Here is a 23,540-nt window from a genome sequence, read left to right as displayed (position 1 = left end):
AGGGGTTCGAGAACCATGTTGGTTGCTGGGCTGACAGCGTGGAGCCAGCTTGAGTCTCCCTCCTTCTCTGTCCCTCCCCTGTGTGCTCTTTCTGTCTCTCTCAAAATAAATAAACCTTAATATACATATTCATCTTTAATATATTATTAAAAATGTATTTCTAAAATTAATTTTAAAAATATAAGGTTTATTAATTTTCTTATAAAGCATTGGGGGTCCCTCCAGAAGGTGGCCAGAGGGGCCCAAGAGCCACCAGGGTAAAGGATGGCTTGTCTGGGATGGCAGAAGCCGAGTTCTTCTTCCCTCTACTCCACAGCAAGCAACTCCAACAAAGCCAAGAGCCCTGTGCTTGGAAAATAAAACTATATTAGGCATCAAACGTGCCTTTATAGTAACAGCATGAAATGAAGTCCAGAGTAAGTCTATGCCGGGGCACTGACTGTACAAATAGCAGCATATGACTCTCCCTCCCCAAGTGCCTATGATGTTCCGTGGCCGTTCCCGAGCTTGGGCTTTCTCATGTTCAATTCCTTGGCACGCCACGTGAAACGCTATACAGATCACCCCTGATATTTATAAAAGTCAAATGCTATTATGTTTTCAATGGGGACGTCGGGCCAACTTGCATGGAATCCACGTGTTCCTCTGATGACCTCCCGCCCCATCCTCCCCCGTGGGCCTCCAGCTCGGGCAGGGGTTTGAGGCTCACTCTGCCTTTTTGTCCACCAAAGTTTTAGGTTGATGAAGTTGTCTGCCCCCGTCGGGCCTTTCTCCCGCCGCTCCCTCCCCCACCAGGCTGGCACCTGGTGGCTGCCCTTGGGAGGAGGAGCCAGATCAGTCGCTGGTTTTCCGACTGCTGTGGGACAGGAGCCAGCACCCTTGACGCGGCTCCCCAGTGCCCAGCGCTGCCCTGGTGCCAGATCTGGGGCAGGAGAGGGGCAAGGCGGGCAGCCATCCTGAGGGACGGAATTTGGCTGCTCCCCCTTTTCAATCCTCTGCCCCGCCTGCTACCCCGGCTGTCCCCTGCTCGCTCACTCGCCGCAGAACGTCCTCCAGATAAGGACTTCATTTTCCGCTCTGAAGTTCAGGGCCAGAGACTGTCCCTGTAGCTTTTCCCAAGCACCATTAACACAGGAGGAGTCCGGGAGGGGCCAGTGCAAGCAGGTAGCTTACGACACAGAGGTGGGGTGCAGCTTTGCTTCTCCGAAGGGGAGGGGGTGGTCACCCAGCTGCCTCTGGCCACCAAGTAAGTTAGTGGTTTCTGGGCCGCAGGACCCTCTTGCAGCCAATGCCAAGACGATGAGAACCAGCATGTCAACATTTGCACCTGCCCCAGTGGCTTCCTCTGTGACCCAGGAATGTGGAAACGGACCAAAGAAAGCCTTTATATTGTAGTCAGAGTAGAGAGAAGTTTGGAGTGGAAAAACTTGTGTGTTCTAATTCTAGTTGGGCTTCTTTGTTCTTTTTTTTTTTTTTTTTAATGTTTTATTTATTTCTGAGAGAGAGAGAAAGACAGCATGAGCAGGGGAGAGTCAGAGAGTGAGGGAGATACAGAATCTGAAACAGGCTCCAGGCTCTGAGCTGTCAGCACAGAGCCCGATGCGGGGCTCGAACCCACAAACCGTGAGATCGTGACCTGAGCTGAAGTTGGATGCTTAACTGACTGAGCCACCCTGGCGCCCCTGGGCTTCTTTGTTCTTAATTGACTCCCCTTTTACAAATACGGGCTTCTGACCCCTGATTTTAGAGGCTGTTGAACAGGCAGAGCTGACCAGTGGTCTGTACGCGAGGTTGGATGTCCAATCCCATTGGGAGGGGGGCTGACAGCCCTGAAACATGGGCTTCCGGGTGCAGAAGCCCAGGCACACAGTCCCGCTGCACCCTGGACTGGCCTTCCGTAATCTCTCTGGGGCTAAGTTTTCTCTAGCAAAAAATAGGGAAGAACAATGTGTGTCAGGACCGGTCAAGACTTCATAAAAGTAGAACTCCGAAGTATCCAACAGAGCAGGGCTACTGTATTATCTGCACCCAAAGCAAATGGACCTTACTGGTTCACGTACTTTATGACACTGTAATCTTCAGGAAAGCAGGGACCGAGTTTTGCCCACCATCAGGTACTGGGTCCACAAAGCCCCCCCTGCACATAGTAGGCACTTTACAACTTAGGGAATAAGTGGAATGAAGGAATGATGAGACCAACCAGCTTCACAGGCTACTCTGATTTGCAGCAAACTCAAGTCACTAACCAGGCGGATCTGCTGGGGCAGACTGGGGGCTGGAGGACAGAGCTGAATGTGTTTGGGGCAAGTCGAGTGATCTAGTTCAACCCAATGCCCTGGGCCTCCCAGGCGTCCCTTAAACTTCTTAGTCCTAGAATTCCTGATCCTGGCAATGACTATAGCCTACTTACGTCTGTCTCCTTTCCTCCCCAAGGCACTGGGAGGGGCTAAGGTGGGAAGACACAGAAAGTCTTACCTGAAGAAGGTAAGGACCCAGACTTCCCAGACTCCTGATGGTAACAGACATGGGCCAGGATACCAGCAGGAGACTCAAAGTTCTTGAACCTTCAAGGGTACCAACCAAGGAGGCCTCCTCCAAGATGTGGCAGGGCACGCTCCTGGTGCCCCTGAGGGGTCAAGTATCTACTCAAGTGCCATCCCCAGCTCTGCACTTGTCTGGTCTAGGCTTCGATGTCATCTGTTTAGATATTGGGAGGGAACAGTCCCCCTGGGCAGCTTTGAGCATTCACCAGGTACCCCGGCCTTAAATAAGACCTACCAAATCTGCTCTGTGGGATTCTTCAACATGGAGAACTCCATGCTGCCCTCGCCTCTCCCAAATGCACTTAGCTCCAGTGGCTGTGAGCTCTCTGGGCACACTGGAAATGTCCTCTTGGCCAAAGGACAAGCCTGTGTGATCCTGGAAGATCCCAGCTCCACGTTGGCAAGGCAGCCATATGCTGCTACTATTCCCCCGTGGCCACTGCCACCAACATGGCCCCTTCCTTCTCACCTACCCCGTGTGGGGAGCGGGTGCCCTCCGAGGCCTCCGATGAACATCCCCATGACACAGTGGCCGTAACCAGCGCCACCGTTTCCTGAGACCTTCTCTATGCAAGGCCTGTGCTGAGTGCCTCACACGGATTATCAAATTAAATCCTCGCAACACCCCATATACGACAGATGCCATCACTGCCCTCGTGTTATGAAGGAGGAAACTGAGGCTTGCAGAACTTAAGCAACCTGCCCAAGATCATAAAACTAGGAAGCCATGGACGGCACTAGTACTGGAATCTAGACAGTCTGATACCAGATCCCAAGTGCTGGGCATCACTATGCATAGAATACCCTGAACTTCATACTTTTGGCTTCAGGCCCCAAAGGGGCACCTCCTTCCCTAAAGTCTGTAAGACAGACCTGAGTCAACCAAACTTGCCTCATGAGTAAAGTCCTCTAAGAGGTCGTCCTTTCAACCTCCCCAACCAGCCATGGATGTCCACCTTTCCTGCTTCTTGGGTTCTCATAGTCTCTCCGGCCTGACCCCCACAGACCAGCATGGGCCCCGTCTTCCCCATGCTCAGGGCATAGCCAAGTGCTTGTGCAGAGTTCCCCACATATGAATGAAAAGGCTGAAAGTTCCTCCAGGTCACCCCCAAGGCCTCTCACTGAGACCTCTCCCTTCCCACGCATGCTCAGACTATCTCAACCCCCTTGCCTTGAGCTCAGCAGCCACGGTACCTCCCCTGCCCTCCAATTAACACCACCCGATCCCGTCTGCTGCCCCCAGGCCTGTTCAGGTCCCAAATGGGGATGTACAGTGGCTTGAACAACATTATGATTTGTAAAACCCACTCCTAATTAGTTTGACTTTGAATAAAGAGGGTAATTATTTTTAAATTTATTAACTGCTGCCTGGCCGGAGAAGTTTCCAGATCAAATGACACGGCGAAGCTATTTCTGTTCAGTGATGCAGCAATTTATATTACTGATCGGTCATTAAAACCTCTGGCACAAAACCACTTGTGTTTCCTGAGCCAAGATAGTGTCCATGTGTCAAATTTCAAACCCAGAGTATAAATTAAGCCATTAATGGTATTTATCAGTTTATCTGGACTTAAAGAACTCCTTGCTAATTTAAGACATTCCCGATATAGAACCTATGTGGTATGCTGGGTGTGCACGCAAGTGTGTACATGCACGCACGCGTGTGTGCGTGTTTTCTCACTTTTTATTTTACTGAACAGTTAAAAAAAATCTGACGTGTAAATGAAGAACAGGCATCTCGGGGAGCCGCGTAGCTGTTAATTCCTCGCTGCTCTGCAACCCAAACATTTTGGAAGCAGCAGTGTTTTGCAATATGTATTTGTCATAATATAAAAGGTGTAAAGTGATCTCTGTTTATCTCCTCAAAGTCTTCGCTGTACCAAAACAGAAAAGTGAAGTATGACAACAAAGCCCCAGCCCAGCCCAACCAGAAGCATGGCCTCCCAGAGCGCCAGCTTGAGCCCCCCCACCAGGATCTCGGGGGGAGGGATGTAGGAGAAGTCGCACACACCCCAGGAGAGAATCCAGGGTAAGTGGGGTCAAGAGGGTGACGGGAAAATGCCATTCACTTGGATAAAATGGAGTGAAAACTACTTTCTACAAAACTCATTTTTCAGTTTCAAGAACACCCCCCCAAAGATACAATGGGCACCCATTGATGCACTATTATAGGGTAGCTGTCAGTCCTCAGCATGGCGGCCTTGGGCATGGAACTCTCAGACTCCATTCGTTTCAGGGAAGATCTATCCCATCCCAGGAGGTTGAGAGGCAGAATTAGGGTGTTGAGGATTCTTAGGTAAACGGGTCACAAGGATCCAAAAAAGCTCTGCCCAGACGGGGCCCTGAGCAAAATGATCTCTGAACAGGGTGCTCCCTAACCGTTCAGCCACACACTCGTGGACGAGAGTTAAGTCACTGTGGAGGTGGCTGGGGGGCACTGAAAGAGCACTGAAGTTGGAGTTGGGTCAAGTGCCAGCTCTCCACTAGGGCGGGTAGCTTCTAGGCCTCCACTTTCTCATCTCTCAATTGGGCATTATACAGAAATGGGTTTTATCAACTAAGGTTATCGGAAGCACGAAGCAGCATTACCAGATTTTCCCTGTCCCCAGGGTCTCCACAATCCTTTTTCTCTTCAGAGCTCTCTCTGCTCTGCTGGCGGCTCTCCAAGGGCCCCTGGCATCCCAGTCAGCTTTCCCGAGTCCAGTCACTTCACTGCTACCATCAGTGTTCCTTATACTTAGGCCTCTCTCTACTTTGTGGGCCCCCTTTCTTAGAACTGAGATGGAAGACAGATCGTAATCCGTGTCCTTGCGTGGATTCTTAGAGGAGGCCTGAATTCTGCAGGCAACAGAACTATAAATGAGCTCTACCAGGTGCCCGCAAGAGCCACCTCCTTGCCAAAGGACAAGGCAGGCTGCCCGCCTGCACCAGCCAGTGGCCCGGTGCTCCCAGCCCCTGGGGGGCTGGCCCACCGCTCATGCCCAGGTGGGGAGGGAGCTTTTCCTGAAGTTTCCACCTTCATCTCTCATTCCTAATGTGGATTCTTCTTCTCCATTTCTCACCCCTTTCAAAAACTCCACTGAGTCAACCTGGAAAAAAGTGGAGGTGAGGCGGGCCGGGCCGGGCCCGCCCCAGTGGTAGGAAGGATGGCGCTATTTTCCTTTGGCATGAGAGGCGACCTCCAGGGAAGGAAGAAAAGGAAGAGGAACAAGTCATGGTCAACCACCTACCAGAGCCCCATCCCAGGCTTCTCACTCAAACCAGACTCTTTCCAACCACGGAATCAAATATCCTTTTCTGGAAGGTGTTGGCCCCTTTCAAACCCTCAGACTTAATAAATCCTCGAAAAGTACTGGGCCTGGGGCGCCTGGGTGGCTTAGTCGGTTAAGCGTCCGACTTTCGCTTAGGTCATGGTCTCGCAGTTCGTGGGTTCGAGCCCCGCGTCGGGCTCTGTGCTGGCTGCCAGCTCAGAGCCTGGAGCCTGTTTCAGTCTGTGACTCCCTCTCTCTCTGAGCCTCCCCTGCTCACGCTGTCTCTCTCTCTCTCTCCTAGAAATAAATAAAACATTTAAAAAAAGGAAAAAAAAAAAAAAGAAAAGCACTGGGCCTAAGACGGCTCCTAACTTTCAAAGCTGAAGCAGCCCAGATCATGCTTAAAAATGATTATTAATTGGCAAATTCTATGTGATAGATATTTTATCACAATTCTAAAAATAGTGTAATATACCAGAAATCATTGAACTGTATACTTTTCACAGGTGAACTGTATGGTATGTGAATTATATCTCAATAAAATGGGTTGGAAAGAAAACAGAGAGCATGTCTGTATGGATCATTGCTGTATCCGCAGTGGGTGTCAGGCACACAGAAGGTGCTCAAGAAGTGCATGAAGTCTGTTTGCAAACAACCTCCCCCATCTGCTCAGCCCTCAGGAACTCGGCCCGGCCGCCTCCTCTGATTCTGGCTGAGAGGCGGCTTGCTCTCTACCGCTGATTTAATCTGCGTGGACAGATTAAGCTGCTTGGCAAAGCTGGCTCACCTCTCAGTCTCCACAGGCCCCAGATCAGAATTCTCAGAGTGAGTCTCCGTCCCGCATGCCCTAGCATGAGGAGGCTGGCTGGGACCTGGGGTCACCTGGGTCTTCCCCTGGCTTTCAGGAGAACCAGCTCTGGGACCCTGGGCAAAGTCACCTGGCCAAGAGGCCTTCTCTAGAACCAAGCCAGGGAGAGGCTCGCCTAGAACGCTCTCTTCTAGTCGCCAGGCCAGGGCAATTGTCCACTCAGGAAAGGCAGATTCTGTGAGATCACAGGACAAGGGAATACGGCTGACAGTAATGGCACCAGCAGCAGTAGCTCGCGGGTCTTCCTTCTTCCACGCTAGTCCCCTGTGCTAGTTGGCAGCCAGTCTCCCAAGATGACGGAGAGTGATATGTGTTTGTCACTCCCCCTTGAGAAGGGGAGTCGAGTCTCCCACCCTTCAGTCTGGGGCTGGCCTGTGCCCGCTCTGGCCGCTAGCACATGGCAGAAGTGAAGCCATAGGTCTCTAGCCTGGTTTTTAACAGAGCCGACGGATTAGGCTTCCAGATTCTTGAGGCCCCGAGCTGTCACGCGAGAAGTCCAGGCCACTCTGCTGTAAAAGAAGGCCACATAGCGGGGCACCGAGAGTCACCGACATGAGTGCGGAAGCCATCCCAGAAGTCCAGCCCCGTTGAGCCTGCAGATGACTCCAGACCGAGACATCGCCCGACTGCCATCTCATGAGAGACCCCAAGCGAAAACCACCCAACTGAGCCCAGTCCACTCACAGAACTGTCAGAGAGAAGAACACTTTGTTGTTTTAATCTAGTGCCGAGGTAGTTCATTACACAGCAATTACTAACGAACACCCTCCCCGTGGTCAATTCCCAACACAGGAGCCAGGCTGTCCTTTTAAACACATAAATCAAGTCATGTCATTCTCCCACTCAAAACCCTCCAAGGGACTGTTATTTCCTTTTCTCTACAAATGTCTATGCACACGCACTTGTGTGCGGAGTGTGTGGTGCATGTGGGGTGTGTGCAGATTTACTCATTTCACTTATATACCACAGAACACATAATCCGAGCATTTCAACTGTACAGTTTGGGAAGCCCTCTGGCTCAGTCGGTAGAGCAGGCAACTCTTGATCTCAGGGTTGTAAGTTCGAGTCCCATGTTGGGTGTAGAGATTACTTAAAAATAAAAATCTTGAAATAAATATAAAAATAAACTACACAATATATTGGGAATTGTGCATCCATTACCACCATCAATTTTAGAACAATGACATCACCCCCAAAGGAGGCCCCATACTCATTAGCAGTCACTATCCGTGTCCCCTCAGCTCCCCCAGCCTCTGCACCTGCTAATTTATTTTCTGTCTATAGATTTGCCCATTCTGGCTGTTTCCTATAAATGGAATCACACAACACGCGGCTGTCTGTGGCTGGATCCTGTCACTGAGTATCGGGTAGGTAAGATGCACCTATGGTGTGGAGTGTATCAGAACTCCGCCCCTTTCGAGAGCCAAAGAATATTCCATTCTGCACATAAATGACATTTTGTTCATCCCTCCATCCGTGGACACTGGGTTTTCCCTACCTTTGGCTTTTACCAATAATGCTTCTATTAAGTTATGTGCAAATTTTCGCGAGGATTCAGGTTTTCAATGTCTCTTGATAGACACCTCGGAGTAGAACTGCTATAGACAGCCAGACAGCTGTCCGATGCAGCTGTACCTTCTCACCTGCCGACCAGCACTGTATGAGCTTTCTGATTTCTCCACATCCTCACCAACACCTCCTACTGCCTGTATTTTGTATTGTAGCCACATCCTGCTAAGTATAAAAAACTACTTCAGGGGCGCCTGGGTGGCTTAGTCGGTTAAGCGTCCGACTTTCGCTCAGGTCATGGTCTCGCGGTTCGTGGGTTCGAGCCCCGCGTCGGGCTCTGTGCTGACAGCCAGCTCAGAGCCTGGAGCCTGTTTCAGTCTGTGACTCCCTCTCTCTCTGACCCTCCCCTGCTCATGCTGTCTCTCTCTCTCTCTCTCTCCTAGAAATGAATAAAACATTAAAAAAAAAACCAACTACTTCATTATCACTTGGATTTGCATTTCCCTTGCGATGGCCTAATGGCGCTGAGCATCTTTTCATGCGCTCATGGACTGTTTGCCTGTTTTTGGAGAAATGTCCGCGCAGCTCTTCTGCCCATTTTTAAATTTCGGTTATTTGTATTTTTATTATGGAGTTGTAAGCAGTCTTTATATTTTCTAACGAGAAGTCCCTCATTGGGTACAGGATTTGCAAATGTTTTATCTCCCTCCAGTGGACTTTTAGCGCATGCAGAATAAAATCTAAATTCCTTAGTAGGGTTGAGAGACCCACCTGGTTTTGACCCCTGGTGCCCCCCTCTCCCCCCTCCCCCTCCCCCTCCCCCGCCACAGTGCTCCTTCCGCTCTTGCTGGTCCTCCAGACGGTCAGGTTCAGCCCAGCCTCAGGGCTTCCGCAAGCACCTGCCCCTCTGGGTGGCTCACTCCCTCCCCTCAGGACTCTGCCCAGATGTCACCTTCTCAGGGAGGACAGGCCATTCGATCTAAAATACCGCTTTTCTCCCTATCACGCTCTTTCCCCTCAGCCGGCTTTATTTTCCTCCTAGCAGTGACTATCACCTGACATTGTATTACACACTTATTTGCCTAAACTGCCTCCTATTAGAATCTCAGTGCCATGAGGGCACAGGGATGCTATCTGTTCTGTACGTTACTATACCCTAAACACAACAAGCATGCCGGGCACGTGGTGGGAAATCAATAAATATTTATTAAATTTTAAATACATCTATCCCTATTTAATAAATGCGTACTATGAGCCAACCACTCTGCAAAGCACTTCAAATAAAGTATCTTACTTTATCCCCACGACAATACTATGCTACGGAGGTAGGTACTATCAGGACTCCACTTTTTTAACAGACAAAATGACCCACAGTAAGAGAGTGGAAATAATGGACCTACTGGGGTGACTGGGGGCTCAGTCGCTTGAGCATCTGACTTCGGGCTCAGGTCATGATCTCACAGTTTGTGAGTTCGAGCCCCCTATCGGGTTCTGTGCTCACAGCTCGGAGCCTGCTTCGAGTTCTGTGTCTCCCTCTCTCTATGCTCATGCTCTGTCTCTCTCTCTCCCTCAAAAATGAACACATCTTAACAAAAATCCGATAACGGACCTGTGATCTCACACACAGGAAGGGCGGAGCCAAGGCGAAACCCAGGCCGTCTAAGCCGTGCTGCTCCTCGCCCCACTATTAACTTGGGCAAGTCACGGACCTTGCTCTAAGCCGCGGGGTCCTCTCTAGGGCAGGGAGTAGCCTCCTGCTTTACGGAGTTACTGAAAGACTGGCCTGGTGAGGTCAAGTACAGCACTGAGCCACAGCAAAGAAGATGGAGCACGGTGGTGGTGGCACGGATGCCATGCCATCAGTGCTCTGTCAACAAACACGGCGACATCGTCGGCTAAATGGTTCAAACGCATCGTGTGTACACACTGCTCTCTTTTAGACAATGGCTCGACTCACAGCGGGCAGACCAGCCCACTGTAGCCACTGAGGGTTTCAGAGGTATTCAGGTGGAGTGCGAGAGGTTTCCTGAATGTTCACCAAGGGAAGGGGACACGAGATAACATCACGGACCTTCTAAGACTTCAACGAGAATGTGCTAGAGGGCCTGTGAAGATGGGATCTCAGTGGCCTGTTAGACACAGGAGCCCTGGGCGTCGTGCAGGGTAGATGTTTTCACGGGGCAAGGTCACACTTGGACATTCCTGCCACCCGGCCCCACACACGAGAGTAGCTGAACGTGGCACAAGCCATCCCCACCCACAGCTCCCCAGGACAGGGCTGGAGCTCACGTCGCTAAGAGAGGGTGCCGCCGAGCTCCCTGGCATGCGTGCGCTGGCACGCTGGAGGACTTGAAGGACGGGAATCCGCCAACTCACCGGTATGGGTCTGCCTGTGCGTCTCCAAGGCATCCTCCTTTGCAAACTGGGCTCCGCACTGGTCACAGACAAAGGCTTTGGCACCCGCTGCAAGAAAGGGGAGGCAGTTACTCGAGAGCGATATTCCATTTGCCGGCAAGGGGTCCTGGGCCAGAATTGTGCAGGTGGACCCCCACGTGAGGCGGCTGGACCCCCGCAGAGAGCTGAGTCAAGGACAGACCTTGGCCCTGGCAGCCAGCCCGGTCCCTCCTCCGGGATGTGACCACCCACCCAGCTGAGCTCCAGATGCCGTCATCCAGGGGTCTCCGGGACAAAAGAGGGAACAAAACCAGAATAACCAACATAAGCAGAGACGGGGTCCGGATGGGATGCCCCAAGAAGCCGGATTCTGGGGGGCTGGCTCTACGTGAGGAATGCAAAGGCGTAAAGAATATAATGAGGGGAGGGGCGTCTGGGTGGTTCAGTCAGTTAAGCGTCTGACTCTTGATTTCGGTTCAGGTCATGATCTCACAGTCCGAGAGTTCGAGCCCCGTGTTGGGCTCTGAGCTGAACAGTGTAGAGCCTGCTTGAGATTCTCTCTCTCTCTCTCTCTCTCTCTCTCTGTCTCTGTGCCTCCCTCCTCTCAGAAATATATAAACATTTAAAAAAAAGAGAATACAATGAGGGGAAATGGGCCCCTTTGCTTAGACTACACCTTATGGGAAGGTAGGAATTGCTGACCTACCTCTACTAACTCAGTATGTCCCAAACTAGACGGTCTGTCCCATCCACCCCCTGCACTTGACCACTTAAAATCCCTGAACGACTCCCCTGTGTCTTCAGGATGAAATCCAAACTCCTTGCCAAGACGCACAAAGGACTTCTTGACGTGCTCATCTTTCCTGCTTCATCTCTCACTCCCACTCTTGCTGCCTGGTCTCCAGTCCCGCTCAGGCAGCCTGGGTCCCTCACTGAGAGACCTTGCACATCCTCTGGCTCCTCTTATGGGCTCACTCCATGCACAGCCCCATCTGCCCGACACCCAGCGGGAGCCTATTATTGGTCATATTCAGTGCGAATCAAATTGATAAACTTTTGAAGAACCATTATTTACAAGGCTCAGAGCGACAATGCCACAGGGTCATGACAAACAGGACCTTTTCCCAGTCGCTAACAGTCTGCAAGGCTCTAATATGTTATTTCATCCACAGGGCACCTGTCACAAGCCTTGGAAGTTTTCATTCAAAGTGTTTATAGGGGCGCCTGGGTGGCGCAGTCAGTAGAGCGTCCGACTTTGACTCAGGTCACGATCTCAAGGTTTGTGAGTCGGAGCCCCTGCGTCAGGCTCTGTGCTGATAGCTCGGAGACTGAAGCCTGCTTGGGATTCTGGGTCTCCCTCTCTCTCTGCCCCTCCCCTGCTCGTGCTCTCCATCTCTCAAGAATAAATATAAAAATGGGGGGACATGTATGCCCCTCTTAAAAAAATACCTTCTAGATGCATCTCCTCCCCTGTGTACTGATGGTCACTGCCCCTACCCAGGCCCTTGCTCGGTGGGGCCCAAGGATGGCTGCCTACCACCAGGTGTCCTTGGACTCACCCAGTAGATGCCCGTGCCTTAAAAGCCCACTTGCTTCCGTCACACTTGTCGCTTGAGAAGTTACACGGCTCAAAATTTACACTGACTCTGAGTTCCTCCACATGGCACTGAGGCCCCAGCCATCAGCCACCCAGCTCCATGGGCGCTGTCTTCACCGGCCCTCAATGGAGCCACTCACCCCTCCCTGAGTTTGAGCACAGCCGGGGCCCAGGTCTCGGTCTGTTCCTGCCCCATTCCATTCTCAGGACCGGGTGTGCACGCACGGAGCACACCGGCTCCCCTCTGCCCTGACCTCTCCGGCATGCCCTGCACTTTGCTCCCTTCTATGCATCTTAGCGCTGCCTCGAGTGTGCCTGTGTGTTACTTTCACATTAGAGTCTTGTAAGAGGCAGAACTTCTTACTCATATTTATAGTAGAAAATTAGGGCTGCTTCCCAACCATCTCAGATTTCCTGAGACTTTACCATATACCAGGCACGATGCCAAGGGTTTAAGGTGTATCGTTTCCTTTGATCTTAACAACCTTTAAAAGTCCACAAACTGCTGGAGCGCCTGGGTGGCTCAGTGGGTTATTTCCCACTTTGGCTCAGGTCACGGTCTCACAGCTCGTGAGTTCAAGCCCTGCATCAGGCTCTGCGCGGACAGTGTAGAGCCTGCTTGCGACTGTCTCTTTCTCCCTCTCTCGGCCTTTCCCCCACTGGTGCTCTCCCTATCTCAAAATAAATTTTTAAAAAAGGATCCTATTGGGGCACCTGGGTGGCTCAGTCGGTTAAACGCCTGACTTTGGCTCAGGTCAAGATCTCGCGGTTCGTGGATTAGAGCCCTGCATTGGGCTCTGTGCTGACAGCTAGCTCAGAGCCTGGAGCCTGCTTCAGATTCTGTATCTCCCTCTCTCTCTGACCCTCCCCTGCTCACGCTGTCTCTCTCTCTCTCTCTCTCTCTCTCAGAAATAAATAAAAACATTAAAAAAAAATTTTTTTAAAGGATCATATTGCTATTACCCCATTTAGTAGATGAGAAAACCCAACCTCAGAGAGATTAAGTAGCTAGATCGGTGTCACACAGTGGGTACCAGAAGTGGATTCAAACACAGGGAGCCTGACTTCAGAAGCCTTTGCTCTTAATCTCTGTACTCTAGGGCTCTCTCTGCAAAGATGCTTCATGGATAAGAAGGTGAGGTACGGGCTTCCTTCCCCCAACTCAAAAAAAACATTCTAATACACCCTGTGTATACATCAAAGTTGTGTGTAAAATTCTAGCTGGAGAAATGATTCCACTACTTTTTAATAAGTTTTAAAAACCTCTGCCTTCGAGTAATAGCGCTACTATAAAGACCAGAACTCAGAATACAATTTGCACCATATAGGCTTAATTAAATTAAACAGCAATAACCAGTCCTTGCCAGCGAAGGGCAGGGTAGAAGGAAAGGTAGAAGGTAGACCCTGCAAGAGCACCGACCTTGTCTATATTCCAAATGATGAGCAAAATGTACCCTCTGCTAGGTGCTCAATAAATAGGAGTTGACTGAGTGACTGAATGATAAAGTGCCCTTAGGGAAGATACGGAGTCATGTTTCCTTAAGAGCGTTAAATATAAATACTGCCATTTGTATTAGGTGGCTGGAGCTGAATTTTGCCTGGAGACAGGGAGGTCTTGATCACTTCCAGGTTGTCTCTTCAAGCCTCAGGGTATCCTTGGGCCCAGGACCCGTATGTGGATTCTGAAGCTTTAAGAAAGAGCTTTTGAAGAAACTTGATGGTAAGATAGTCACAGTGCGGGCTCACTCAGGTGGCAGCCGGACCACTTTCCATCCATTTATTCTGGATATGCAGCCAGGACCTCAAAGAGCACATGGACCGGGGTGTGTGGGGGGTGGGGGGTGGGGGGGGTGGATGAAGTCACAGCCTTCTGGCAGTGAGGAATTCTCCCCAGTCCTGAATCATTAGTCAGCAACGATTTTCTGTGATTTGTAAGGGATCGGGCTTTAACTGCACTTCTTTCTTGGGTCCTGAACAGTTCTCACGGCTCCCTAAAGAAGCAAGCGGATGGGGAGGCCCGAGGAGGGAAGCAGGGACTGGGAAGCCCTGTGGGCTCAGCCTCATGCGGGAGCCCTGCACCCAGGTGAGGAACCTCTACGCCGCCGCCTCGAAGGGATGTGGTAGGGAGGGTTCTTAGAACGCAGCCATCAACGCGGCCATAGTAGCATCTGTTTTAATGACCGGGGAGCAGAGAGAAAGGAAGGAGGCCGGGTAGGAAAAAAAGGGCCGGATGTGTGTACCATCAGCCAAGTTCAGATGAAGATGAAAACAGATTAGCACCTGTGATCTAGTCAAGGCTGCCGGCTCGGCCCAAGCCTGACCACATCTGGTTACCCTCAGAGCCTTCCCCTCTCCACCCCTGCCCTGCTGAAATCACAAAACCGAGCCGAGCGGGTGAAAGTTCCTTGGCCTCCTCAGTGTAGTCTGACGCACCCAGACCGGTCAGGACCCTCGGCACACAGGGACACCGCAAAGGTTGGCTCCCACTTTGGGCCCCACTTTGGGCCCCACGCGCAAAGCCTTAGTACTTCCCCTCACCCACTGAGACTCTCCCCAACTCCCCAGGGCGAGCCCCGCGGCAAAGACAGGCAGTTCCAGGGCAGAATCCCCCTCTTCCCAAGGAGGCATGTGCCTTTAAATTGTCTCTGTAATGGCTGGCTCAGAGGCAGAAATATTTGGCAGCCCTGAAATTAAAAGTGATAAATTTCCTCGCCAAGCCTTGATCAATAATAGAGGCCTCATCTGTTAATCAATAAGACAGTCTCTGCCTGTTTACTGTGCATATGTTGTTCGCTGCTGCCTTCAGTAGGATGTCGGGTTTGCATTCAAAGCAATTCAAGTGTTTATAAACCACATGGCTATTCCCAAAACGCATTACGGTGACATCATTCAGCCACTAATACATTTATAAAGCATCAGTGAGAGGGAGGGATGGGGGGAGGAAGGAGGCCATGCCAGTTGAACACAATGGGTGCACGTGGATAGATCAGCCTTTACCCCAGAATTTCCTGGGGCTCCTCCTGGAGTGGGGAGAAGGCCACGCCACAGCTCAGGGATGACCACGCCTCATCAGATCTTTCCCACGCACAAGGATGTTTTTTGGATGTCCAGTCAGAATCAGTGCCCAAAGGTGCCAGTCAGTGCCCAAAGGTGGGTTATGGCGAGTGAACAAAAGAGAATCCCTGTCCTCAGGAAGCTTACATTCTAGAAGGAAACGCACATTTTAAAAAAACCCAGTAAATACAAACTAGGCGGTGATTAAGTGATAAAAAGAGAAATAAATGAAGTGAAGAGGGACAGAGAGGGCCAGGGGCCACCATTTTATATGGGGTAGGCAGGGAAGACCTCTCTGATGAGCTGGGCTCTGAGCGCAGAAGCTGAAAGGGGAAAGAAGAAACAGCCCCGTCTAAGGAAGCCCATTCCAGACAGAGGAGGAGCGAGGAGGCCGGTGGGCTGGAATGGAGTCAGTATGAACAGAGGGAGAGATAGGGAGCAGGAAGGTGGACCGCAGGGACCGGAATTCACAGCTAAGAGGGAGAATAGCCAGAAGATGGTGTGGGCTGGACCACTGCCACCCTCCCTAGCGACTACAGAGCTGCGTGAACAGCGCCATTTAGAGTAGGGAGAACTGGGTCCCCCGGGCCTGCCCGGCCACCAGAGTGACCCTCCTTCCTGAGCTGGGAAACAAAGATGGCCCTATCTGTGCAGTGAGCATCAAAGGGGAAGACGGACATTAGTGAACACGTGCTCCTTGCCAATGACCAAGCATTCTGCAGATACAGGAGCTCACTGATGTTATTTATACCCCAGGAGGCAGTAGAGCATGCTTAAGAGCTCAGGATTCTGGTCAGACAGATCAGAGTTCAAATCCCAGCCAGGCCAGTCATGAGCTGTGACCCTGACCCCACAAAGTTGCCAGATCTCAGTAGGTCTGCCACCTCCTCTGTAAAATGAGAACAAGAATAAGTCCCTCAGAGGATGGGACAAGGTGGGAAAAGGGCTCGGACCTCTATCCGGGGAGGATTTACACACCCGGTAAGGAGTAGCTATCATGGCCACCTGTCAGCTCAGGATTACAATTCCTTTAAAGAACTCCCGGCGCAAAATATGATTGATTTTACTGAAGTTCGATGTACAGTTATTTGGAGACCATTTATCTTGTGTAAAGTGAGCCTCACATTTATAAAGACATATTTCACCTCTCACTCACTCGCTTTCTCTCTCAAGCGCGCGCGTGCGCGTGCGCGCACACACACACACACACACACACACACACACACACACCTCATCCCTCTAATTTAAAGGCGAGTGGCTGCCTTGTTGAGGGGAGCAGGAAAATCTGTCAAAGCACCAACATGTCAGCACTGGCAGCTATTCACCAACCCGGCTATTGAGGCCTCCCCGCACGAGCCCCGGGAGCCCCACTCAAGCGTCCTGTGCTGCCCGGCTCGGCTCGTCCTCCCCGGCAGACTGTAAGCTCCATGCAAGCAGGGCTGGACGTGCGTCTCGTTCCCTGCTCGACCCAGCGCCCCGCTCTCCGCCGGCCCTGCAGCTGTGTGGCCCTAGAGACTTGATAAACGAAGAAACTCTCCGGTGGCTCCCGGGCACAGAACTGGCCTGGGAAGAGGGCAGTGGCCATTCAGGGCACTGCCAGGCTGTCCCCTAGGGGGTGACAGAGTCTTTATTCTACAGACTCTGGGTTCTCTACTGCCCCTTTTTAAAACTCAAGGACACGGTGTTGGCTGGCACTCAGGCAGTTGGGGGCGGAGAAGGGAAAGGTCGGGAGTGGGGTTGTCTGCTTGCCCTGGAAAAGAATCTCCTCCTCCCCACCAGCCCTTTGTTACCCAGCCGGCTGCCCAGGACTCCTACCCCTGCAAGAAGACAGGCAATCCCTCCCCCAGTACACTCAGGAGCCACCTGTCCAAGGAGGCCTCCGATGGCCAGAGTGGACCCTCGACCGGCAGACCCCCCCCGCCCCCCAGCCCAGGCACTGAGCTTATCTGAGATTCAGTGGCAAAAAGACAGACAGACAGACAGACATCCTTGCCCTGCCCGTCTCCCAGGGATCCTGCAGATGAGGGCTCAAGGGTGCCGTATGTGCTACGCTGGGGGAGACGAGAGCGCCTGACCACTCGGAATATCCCGGGCTGCTGCCCTCTCCTCTTTCTCCCTGGCTTCTCGATGCCTCCAGGAGGTCAGACGGGGCTCTCGGAAGGAGGAGGGTTCAAAGCAGGTTCAGGTTGGGCGAAAAGAAAGGAGGCAGTAACCACAGCCCTCAAGGAGGCTGCGGATGGTCTAAGGCCTCCATGTGTGGGGGCCACTTTCCCTCAGCACGAAGGATCGCCCGACTTGTGGGAATCGAAGGAGACACGGGCCAGGAAGGCACTTGCAAAACCATAAAGCTTTCTATAAACGCCTAGCATTCCAATGACAGCAGAGCTGAAATCCCGCAGCAGCTCGCTCCACAGGCTCCCCGCAGCTGTCCTACACCACCCCCCCAACCTTGGGCACCTCCCCTGACAAAGTACTCAGCCTTCCCTCCAGCCCCCCTTCCCGGCCAGAAACAGGGTCGGGGGTCTCAAGCCTTCAGGAAAGGGAGCAGAGATACTGAGCACCATCAGCTATGGGCTGGTGTCTCTCTGAAGTAAATAAGGCAGAAGCCAATGAAAGAAGAAAAAAAGATTTCCAAATCCCTCCCTCTCCCCCCACCCCTCCATGCTAATAAGGCGGGAAAGGGGTGGGGGAGCCGCTGAAAAAACACTTAACATTTGCCAGCATCTAACGTTGAGTACTGTGTCCTTTTTCTTTTAATTCCTTGAGATTTTAAAATAAACATCTTGAATGTTCTGATGAGATATGCATGCCTGCTTACATAAGGAAGTACAGAGTGTACCAAAACAGCAGACCCAAAAAAAGCATAAGCTGTCAGAACAATGAGTACAGACACGGGGCATTTTACAGCGGGCCATGGTGTACAGTTTTATTTACAGTACCTCTTATCAGACAGAGAACTACACTGGCTGCCAATTCCAAAGACCAGCACTGCGTGTTCTTTCGCTCAGGGAGATGCGTTCTCTCGCCGAGAGGGGCTGGAAGGCGAGCTTGCCTGCTCTCTTTCTCGCTCACCATTTCTCCTTTATCAACAAAACGAAAGCTGATCCAGAACCAGAATCTCTGGGGCGCTCATTCGGGGGAGAGGGGAAGGGGGGAAGCAGTGGGGGGCAGATGTGGGTTGATCAGAAGATGACCAGCCCTGCCGACTGGCTCAGGATATGATCGAGGGCAGTTCTACCCAACAAGGAGGTGGAGAAGGGCATCCACTACGGGACAGGGGGCTGAATGGACTAAGAGTATGGGCCCCAGTCAAAGGTAGGGCCGAGGAAGCCACCAGGCAGTGTGCAAGCCGTGCAACAGAGACGGGGGATGACCGGGGACCACAAATGGCAGGTGTTCAGATCCCGAGATGTCAATTTCCCCTCAATAACCTGCTATGTGGCTGGACCCCTCCCATGGGACTAAATGTCCACTCTGTACGACAGGAGGCCGTGGAATGGGTCAAAAGGAAATGCTGAGGCTTCTGTAGTCAGAGGGCATTTCCTACCCCACCCCATAGACCTCGGGCTATTAGGATGTCCCCATGATGCCCTTGGCTGTCACGAGGATCCGCAGTCAGTCCTCAGCTCATGTCCCACACAGCACACAGGTCCACCTTATCCCTTATCCCTGTAACTCAGTTCTCAGCCTCGGCAAGCTCCTCTGTCACCCCTTTCAGCACCAGCAGGAACCGGATCAGGTTAGAAACTCATCCCCTGGGCAGTACAAACACGTATGCTCGGTATACAGCTTTGCACCGAAGTGAAGGTCCCTTGCTCGGGGGTCAAGCAAACAGGTTCAAATCTCGGTTCCATCATTTCTAGCTACCATCCTGGGCAAGTGAATGCTCCTCTCCGGGCCTATTTCTTCACCTGTAAAACGGCACAGAGCAGCCGTCTCATAGGGTGACGATTAATTTAAGTAGTGTATATAATGCCTGCAACACCATGCCTGACCCCCCAGGAGCTGCTCAATAAATGCTAGTTGTCACGAACATTCTGGCCACTGCCATTACTTTCTCCCCTACTGTCAATGTCTGGGGGCCCCCCACACACATCAGATGCATGCAATAAGCATATCATAACATTTATAAAGTATTCTTAGCACCTGAGCCAAACTACAAAGAACACAAAAAAGGGAGGGGGCACCTGGGTGGCTCAGTTCATTAAGCGTCCGACTCTTGATTTCGGCTCAGGTCATGATTTCATGGTTGTGAGATCGAGCTCCCCAGTAGGCTCTGAGCTGGGCATGGAGCCTGCTTAAGATCCTCTCTTTCCCTTTCCCCCTGCCCCTCTCCTGCTCATGCACTTGGCTTTCTTTCTCTCAAAAAAATTTTTTTTAATAAAAAAAAAATTACCTTAAAAGAGGGAGAAAAAATTTTTACCCTGGACAAGTCTTCATCAGACTTTCTTTGGGAAGCGGAAGATAAAAGAAGGCAGCAGACACTATCAATCGTGCATCCTCTCTACAAACCAACAATGTGTATGAAAAGGCAGGGCCCGATCATGCGTCCCTGGGAGAAGGTCAAAGAAATGGCACCTTCCCAGTCGGCCCTCAATAGTCATGGCCAAGTTTTGACAGCACTGTCATCTCCTACTGAAATGAGTGCAAACCTAGTTAAGGTGAATTATTTTAAATAAAATACAAAGAGGAGGATAAATCTGTCACTGAGAAAACAACATGGAACTCTCCTAAAGTCTAAGTGACTTAGGGGGTCACCTTAGCGCTGCCTTTAACCCATTTCTTCCCTAGGCAATTTCCGTGACTGGCTAATCAAGGTATGGTGGTGATCAATGCAATGACACAAAAGCCTCTCTTGTTATGAGAATGTCAGTCCCTGCTCTGAGGGGCTGGACCATTCCTTCCAGACACACTGCACCAACCCAGACAGCTCCCCAAGGTGAAGCCCCCAGGGGCTACTGGCCAGACCTGGCTCTGGAGTTCTCCTCACTGGCCATATGGTCCTGGGACCAACCGTGTAGCCTTACTTCTCTCTCTTTAAGATTGGGTTATGGGGCACCTGGGTGGCTCAGTTGGTTTAGTGGCTGACTTCGGCTCAGGTCATAATCTCGTGGTTTGTGGGCTCAAGCCCCACGTCAGGCTCCGTGCTGACAGCTCAGAGCCTGGAGCCTGCTTCAGATTCTGTGTCTCCCTCTCTCTCTGACTCTCCCCTACTCATGCACTGTCTCTCCCTCTCTCTCCCTCTTTCTCAAAAACAAATATTAAAAAATAAATAAACAAAATAAAACCCTCACACAATAACCCTATGAAATACGGGGCACACGGCAGGTGCCTGAATAGCTATGAGGATTACAGAGTTACCTTCACTTTATCAAGTTGTTGAGCTCTGCGAGGCCAGCCTCTGGCCTGAGCCTTCTAGAACCCCAGTCCATAACGTTCCAGCCCCACAGTTCCCGGGGCAGGTCACCTACAATGAGTGCCCCAGGAGAGAGGACACCTTGCATTCCCGGGGCTCTCCCACACGTGGCAGGCAGCTGTTTGGGATGACAGAGGGGCATCCCTGATGAGGCAGGTAGACAACGGGCCCAAGAGGGACCCTGCTGGCTAAAAGCGTCCATGCTCTCTAGAAGCATCATAATGAGAAATGGATTCAGAGCCCCAACTGCCCCCTGCCTGAGCGGTATAGCCTTGGGTGAGCCACCTCATCTCTCCATCTGTAAATGACAAGTTTTAAACCGGGACACCTCTAAGGGCGAAGAAAAGATGAACGGGTGTTGTGTGAGAGGAATCTGGAAGCACATGGTGGCTGTAAAAGAGAGCTCCTACGTGTACACTCCTTGGCAATGGGGAGGCACTGGCTAAATCCAGCTGGGGTTGGGTTCTTGGGTTCAACCAGGGGATTCCTTGTCAAGGAAATACCTTGCTCTATCAGGCAGGCAAAGTGGAACAGACAGTCCAGACACTGGGAGAATCATTAGCCAGGCAGAGCCGGGCCGAGCCAATGAGGCCAAGGGGAAGGCTGACCCCTGGGTTCCAGGGAACACGGAGCCTTTCAGGTGCTCACGGCCCTTTGTTTAAGAAAGATAACACCGCCGCCTTGGCATTTGTGAGAGACTAGGTAAAAAGGTCAGTGGGGATTTCTGCCATGATTTTATGGGATAGTCCCTCAACCTTTGGATACCAACAATTGCCTTCCCCGCTGGACTGGACTTGGACATTCTCAGGTGAGAGGCTCAGAATGTAAAGAAGGGTTTCTACAGCGTCAAAGCTCTGTCGGTTGCCTGACCTTCTGGCCTCCCCCTCTCAACCTCAATTACCCTGCTCCTTTCTGCTGAAGCACCTTTGGAGTCCCCTGTCACAGGCCTTCACCCGAAATCCGGCATGGGGCCGCTCCCGCCCCGCCCCACCTCCCTGGGGTAAGAGTCAGGAGTACTGACTGGACAATGGAGAAAAGCAAAACCAGCCACTCCAAGGGCAATGGCCAAGATCAAAGCCCTCTCTGCCCACAAAATGTCAAGCGGAGGTCTGCCACCACCCCGGCCCCCAAAATTCCCTGACACTCCCTCCGATTAAATGCTCACTTGAGTCATCTTTAGAGGGAAGCCAAGGCAGCCTCCCTCGGCCCTAACTGCATTCTGATGCTGCTCCATAGCACTGACAGTAACAACGAGAACACAAATAACTAACACCTACTGAATACTGTGGAATAGGCACCATACTAACTACGTAACATGCCAGGTACCATTCAATTCTCCCATCAGTTCTAAGATTATCCCCATTTTATAGATATGAAAATTGAAGCTTGAAAAACTTAGTTCAGGGGGCGCCTGGGTGGCTCAGTCAGTTGAGTGTCGACTCTTGGTTCTGGCTCAGGTCATGATCTTACGGGTTCATGGGTTCGACCCCCGGGTCGGGCTCTGCACTGGCGCTGCGAAGCCTGCTTGAGATTTTCTTTCTCTGCCCCCCCCCCCCCGCCCCTCCTGTGCTCTCTTTCTCAAAATAAAGAAATAAACTAAAAAGAAAAAAGAAAGAAAAACTTAGTTTGCTTAGCCAAGGTCTCAAAGCCAGTGAGCACCAAAGAAAAAGAACAAAACTGGGGTGGCCACGTGGACAGCCCACCTAACTAGAGGCCTTGGACGACATCAAGGGTTAAAGAATAAAATGTTCCTATTAAGGGCAGGGGAACAGATCCCAAAGGCAGGAGCCCAAGTCCTCTGTCACCCTCCACACCCTGGAGCTGGTGGGGTCGTTCCCACAAGCTCTGAGGCCATCCTCCTGCAGCCAAATGCTCTCCTCTGAGCATTTTCCCGGCTAAGAATAGCTCCTCCTCCTCGGCGCGGAGACGTGGCATTACTGTCCATTGGAGTCCGGACGAGAGGCCAGCAGCACCAGGGTCTAGATCTGGCTCTGGTGAGCATGTGGGCATATTTTAGAATCCTGGTTACCTGGCCTCCGTTTCTCCATCGGTAAAACAGCCCCACCCTGCCGCCTGCTGCCCGCATGGAGGGGAACAGGGTCAAGGCCATGAAAACACATAGGGTACCACTGACCCTCAGGGTTGACTTACAGTAAAACCCCGGATTAGGAATACCCTTCCATGACTGACACTCATCCTTGGCATCCTCCGTTTGATTTCTAAGCAAGCAAGATAGTCTATCATAGAAAACCATCAGGGGCACCTGGGGGGCTCAGTTGATTAAGTGTCTGACTCTTGATCTCAGCTCAGTTCGTATCTCACGGTCTGTGAGCTCGAGCCCCATGGCAGGCTCTGGGCTGACAGTGTGGAGTCTGCTTGGGATTCTCTCTCTCCCTCTCTCTCTCTGCCCTTCCCCCGCTTGCACACACTTTCTCTCTCTCTCTGTCTCTCTCTCTCTCAAAATAAATGAATAAACTTTAAAAAAAGAACAAAAAAATCAATTGTCTTCAAAGTAGAAAAATAAACTCTCACATTGATGAATGACAGCAAACTAGAGTGACTGAAATAGACCAGGTTTTTCTTGCTTGACCTTCACTTAACCAAAAAGTCTCTCTATCCCCTTCTCCTTGGGCAGTGTAGCCAGCTAATCAAGGCTTTACAGAACAGATGCTCACTCTTGGCTCCAAAGGTCTCCCCCCTCCCCCACCCTCTCTGCATGTGCCCCTTATAACCTGCCCTTTACTCACAGCCCAAATCAGACCCCTTCCCCCAAGAACAGTAAATAAATCCAATTCGTTTGGGGCCAAATGTGTAAATTTTAGGCTGAGGTGTCCATCCTAGATTCCAGAGTTACCAGTTGCTATAAATTCATTCACATTCACACACACACACACACACACGCACGCAC

The 23,540-nt window shown here is 51.4% G+C and overlaps 1 protein-coding gene across 1 annotated transcript in view; it reads right to left on the bottom strand.

Annotated features, from left to right (window-relative positions):
• Positions 1-23,540, bottom strand: part of ZBTB16 (zinc finger and BTB domain containing 16) — a 184,505-nt gene that overhangs the window by 47,468 nt on the left and 113,497 nt on the right. The window contains exon 4 of the mRNA XM_039229242.1: positions 10,548-10,634. Coding sequence (XP_039085173.1) covers positions 10,548-10,634 — 87 coding nt within the window. The remainder of the gene's footprint in view (positions 1-10,547; positions 10,635-23,540) is intronic.

Source organism: Hyaena hyaena, unplaced genomic scaffold, assembly GCF_003009895.1.
Source record: "Hyaena hyaena isolate Hyena2069 unplaced genomic scaffold, ASM300989v1 scaffold_36, whole genome shotgun sequence".
NCBI classification, from domain to species: domain Eukaryota; kingdom Metazoa; phylum Chordata; class Mammalia; order Carnivora; family Hyaenidae; genus Hyaena; species Hyaena hyaena.
The sequence above is the reverse complement of the archived record's forward strand: the minus strand, read 5'-3'. Positions and strand labels throughout refer to the sequence as shown.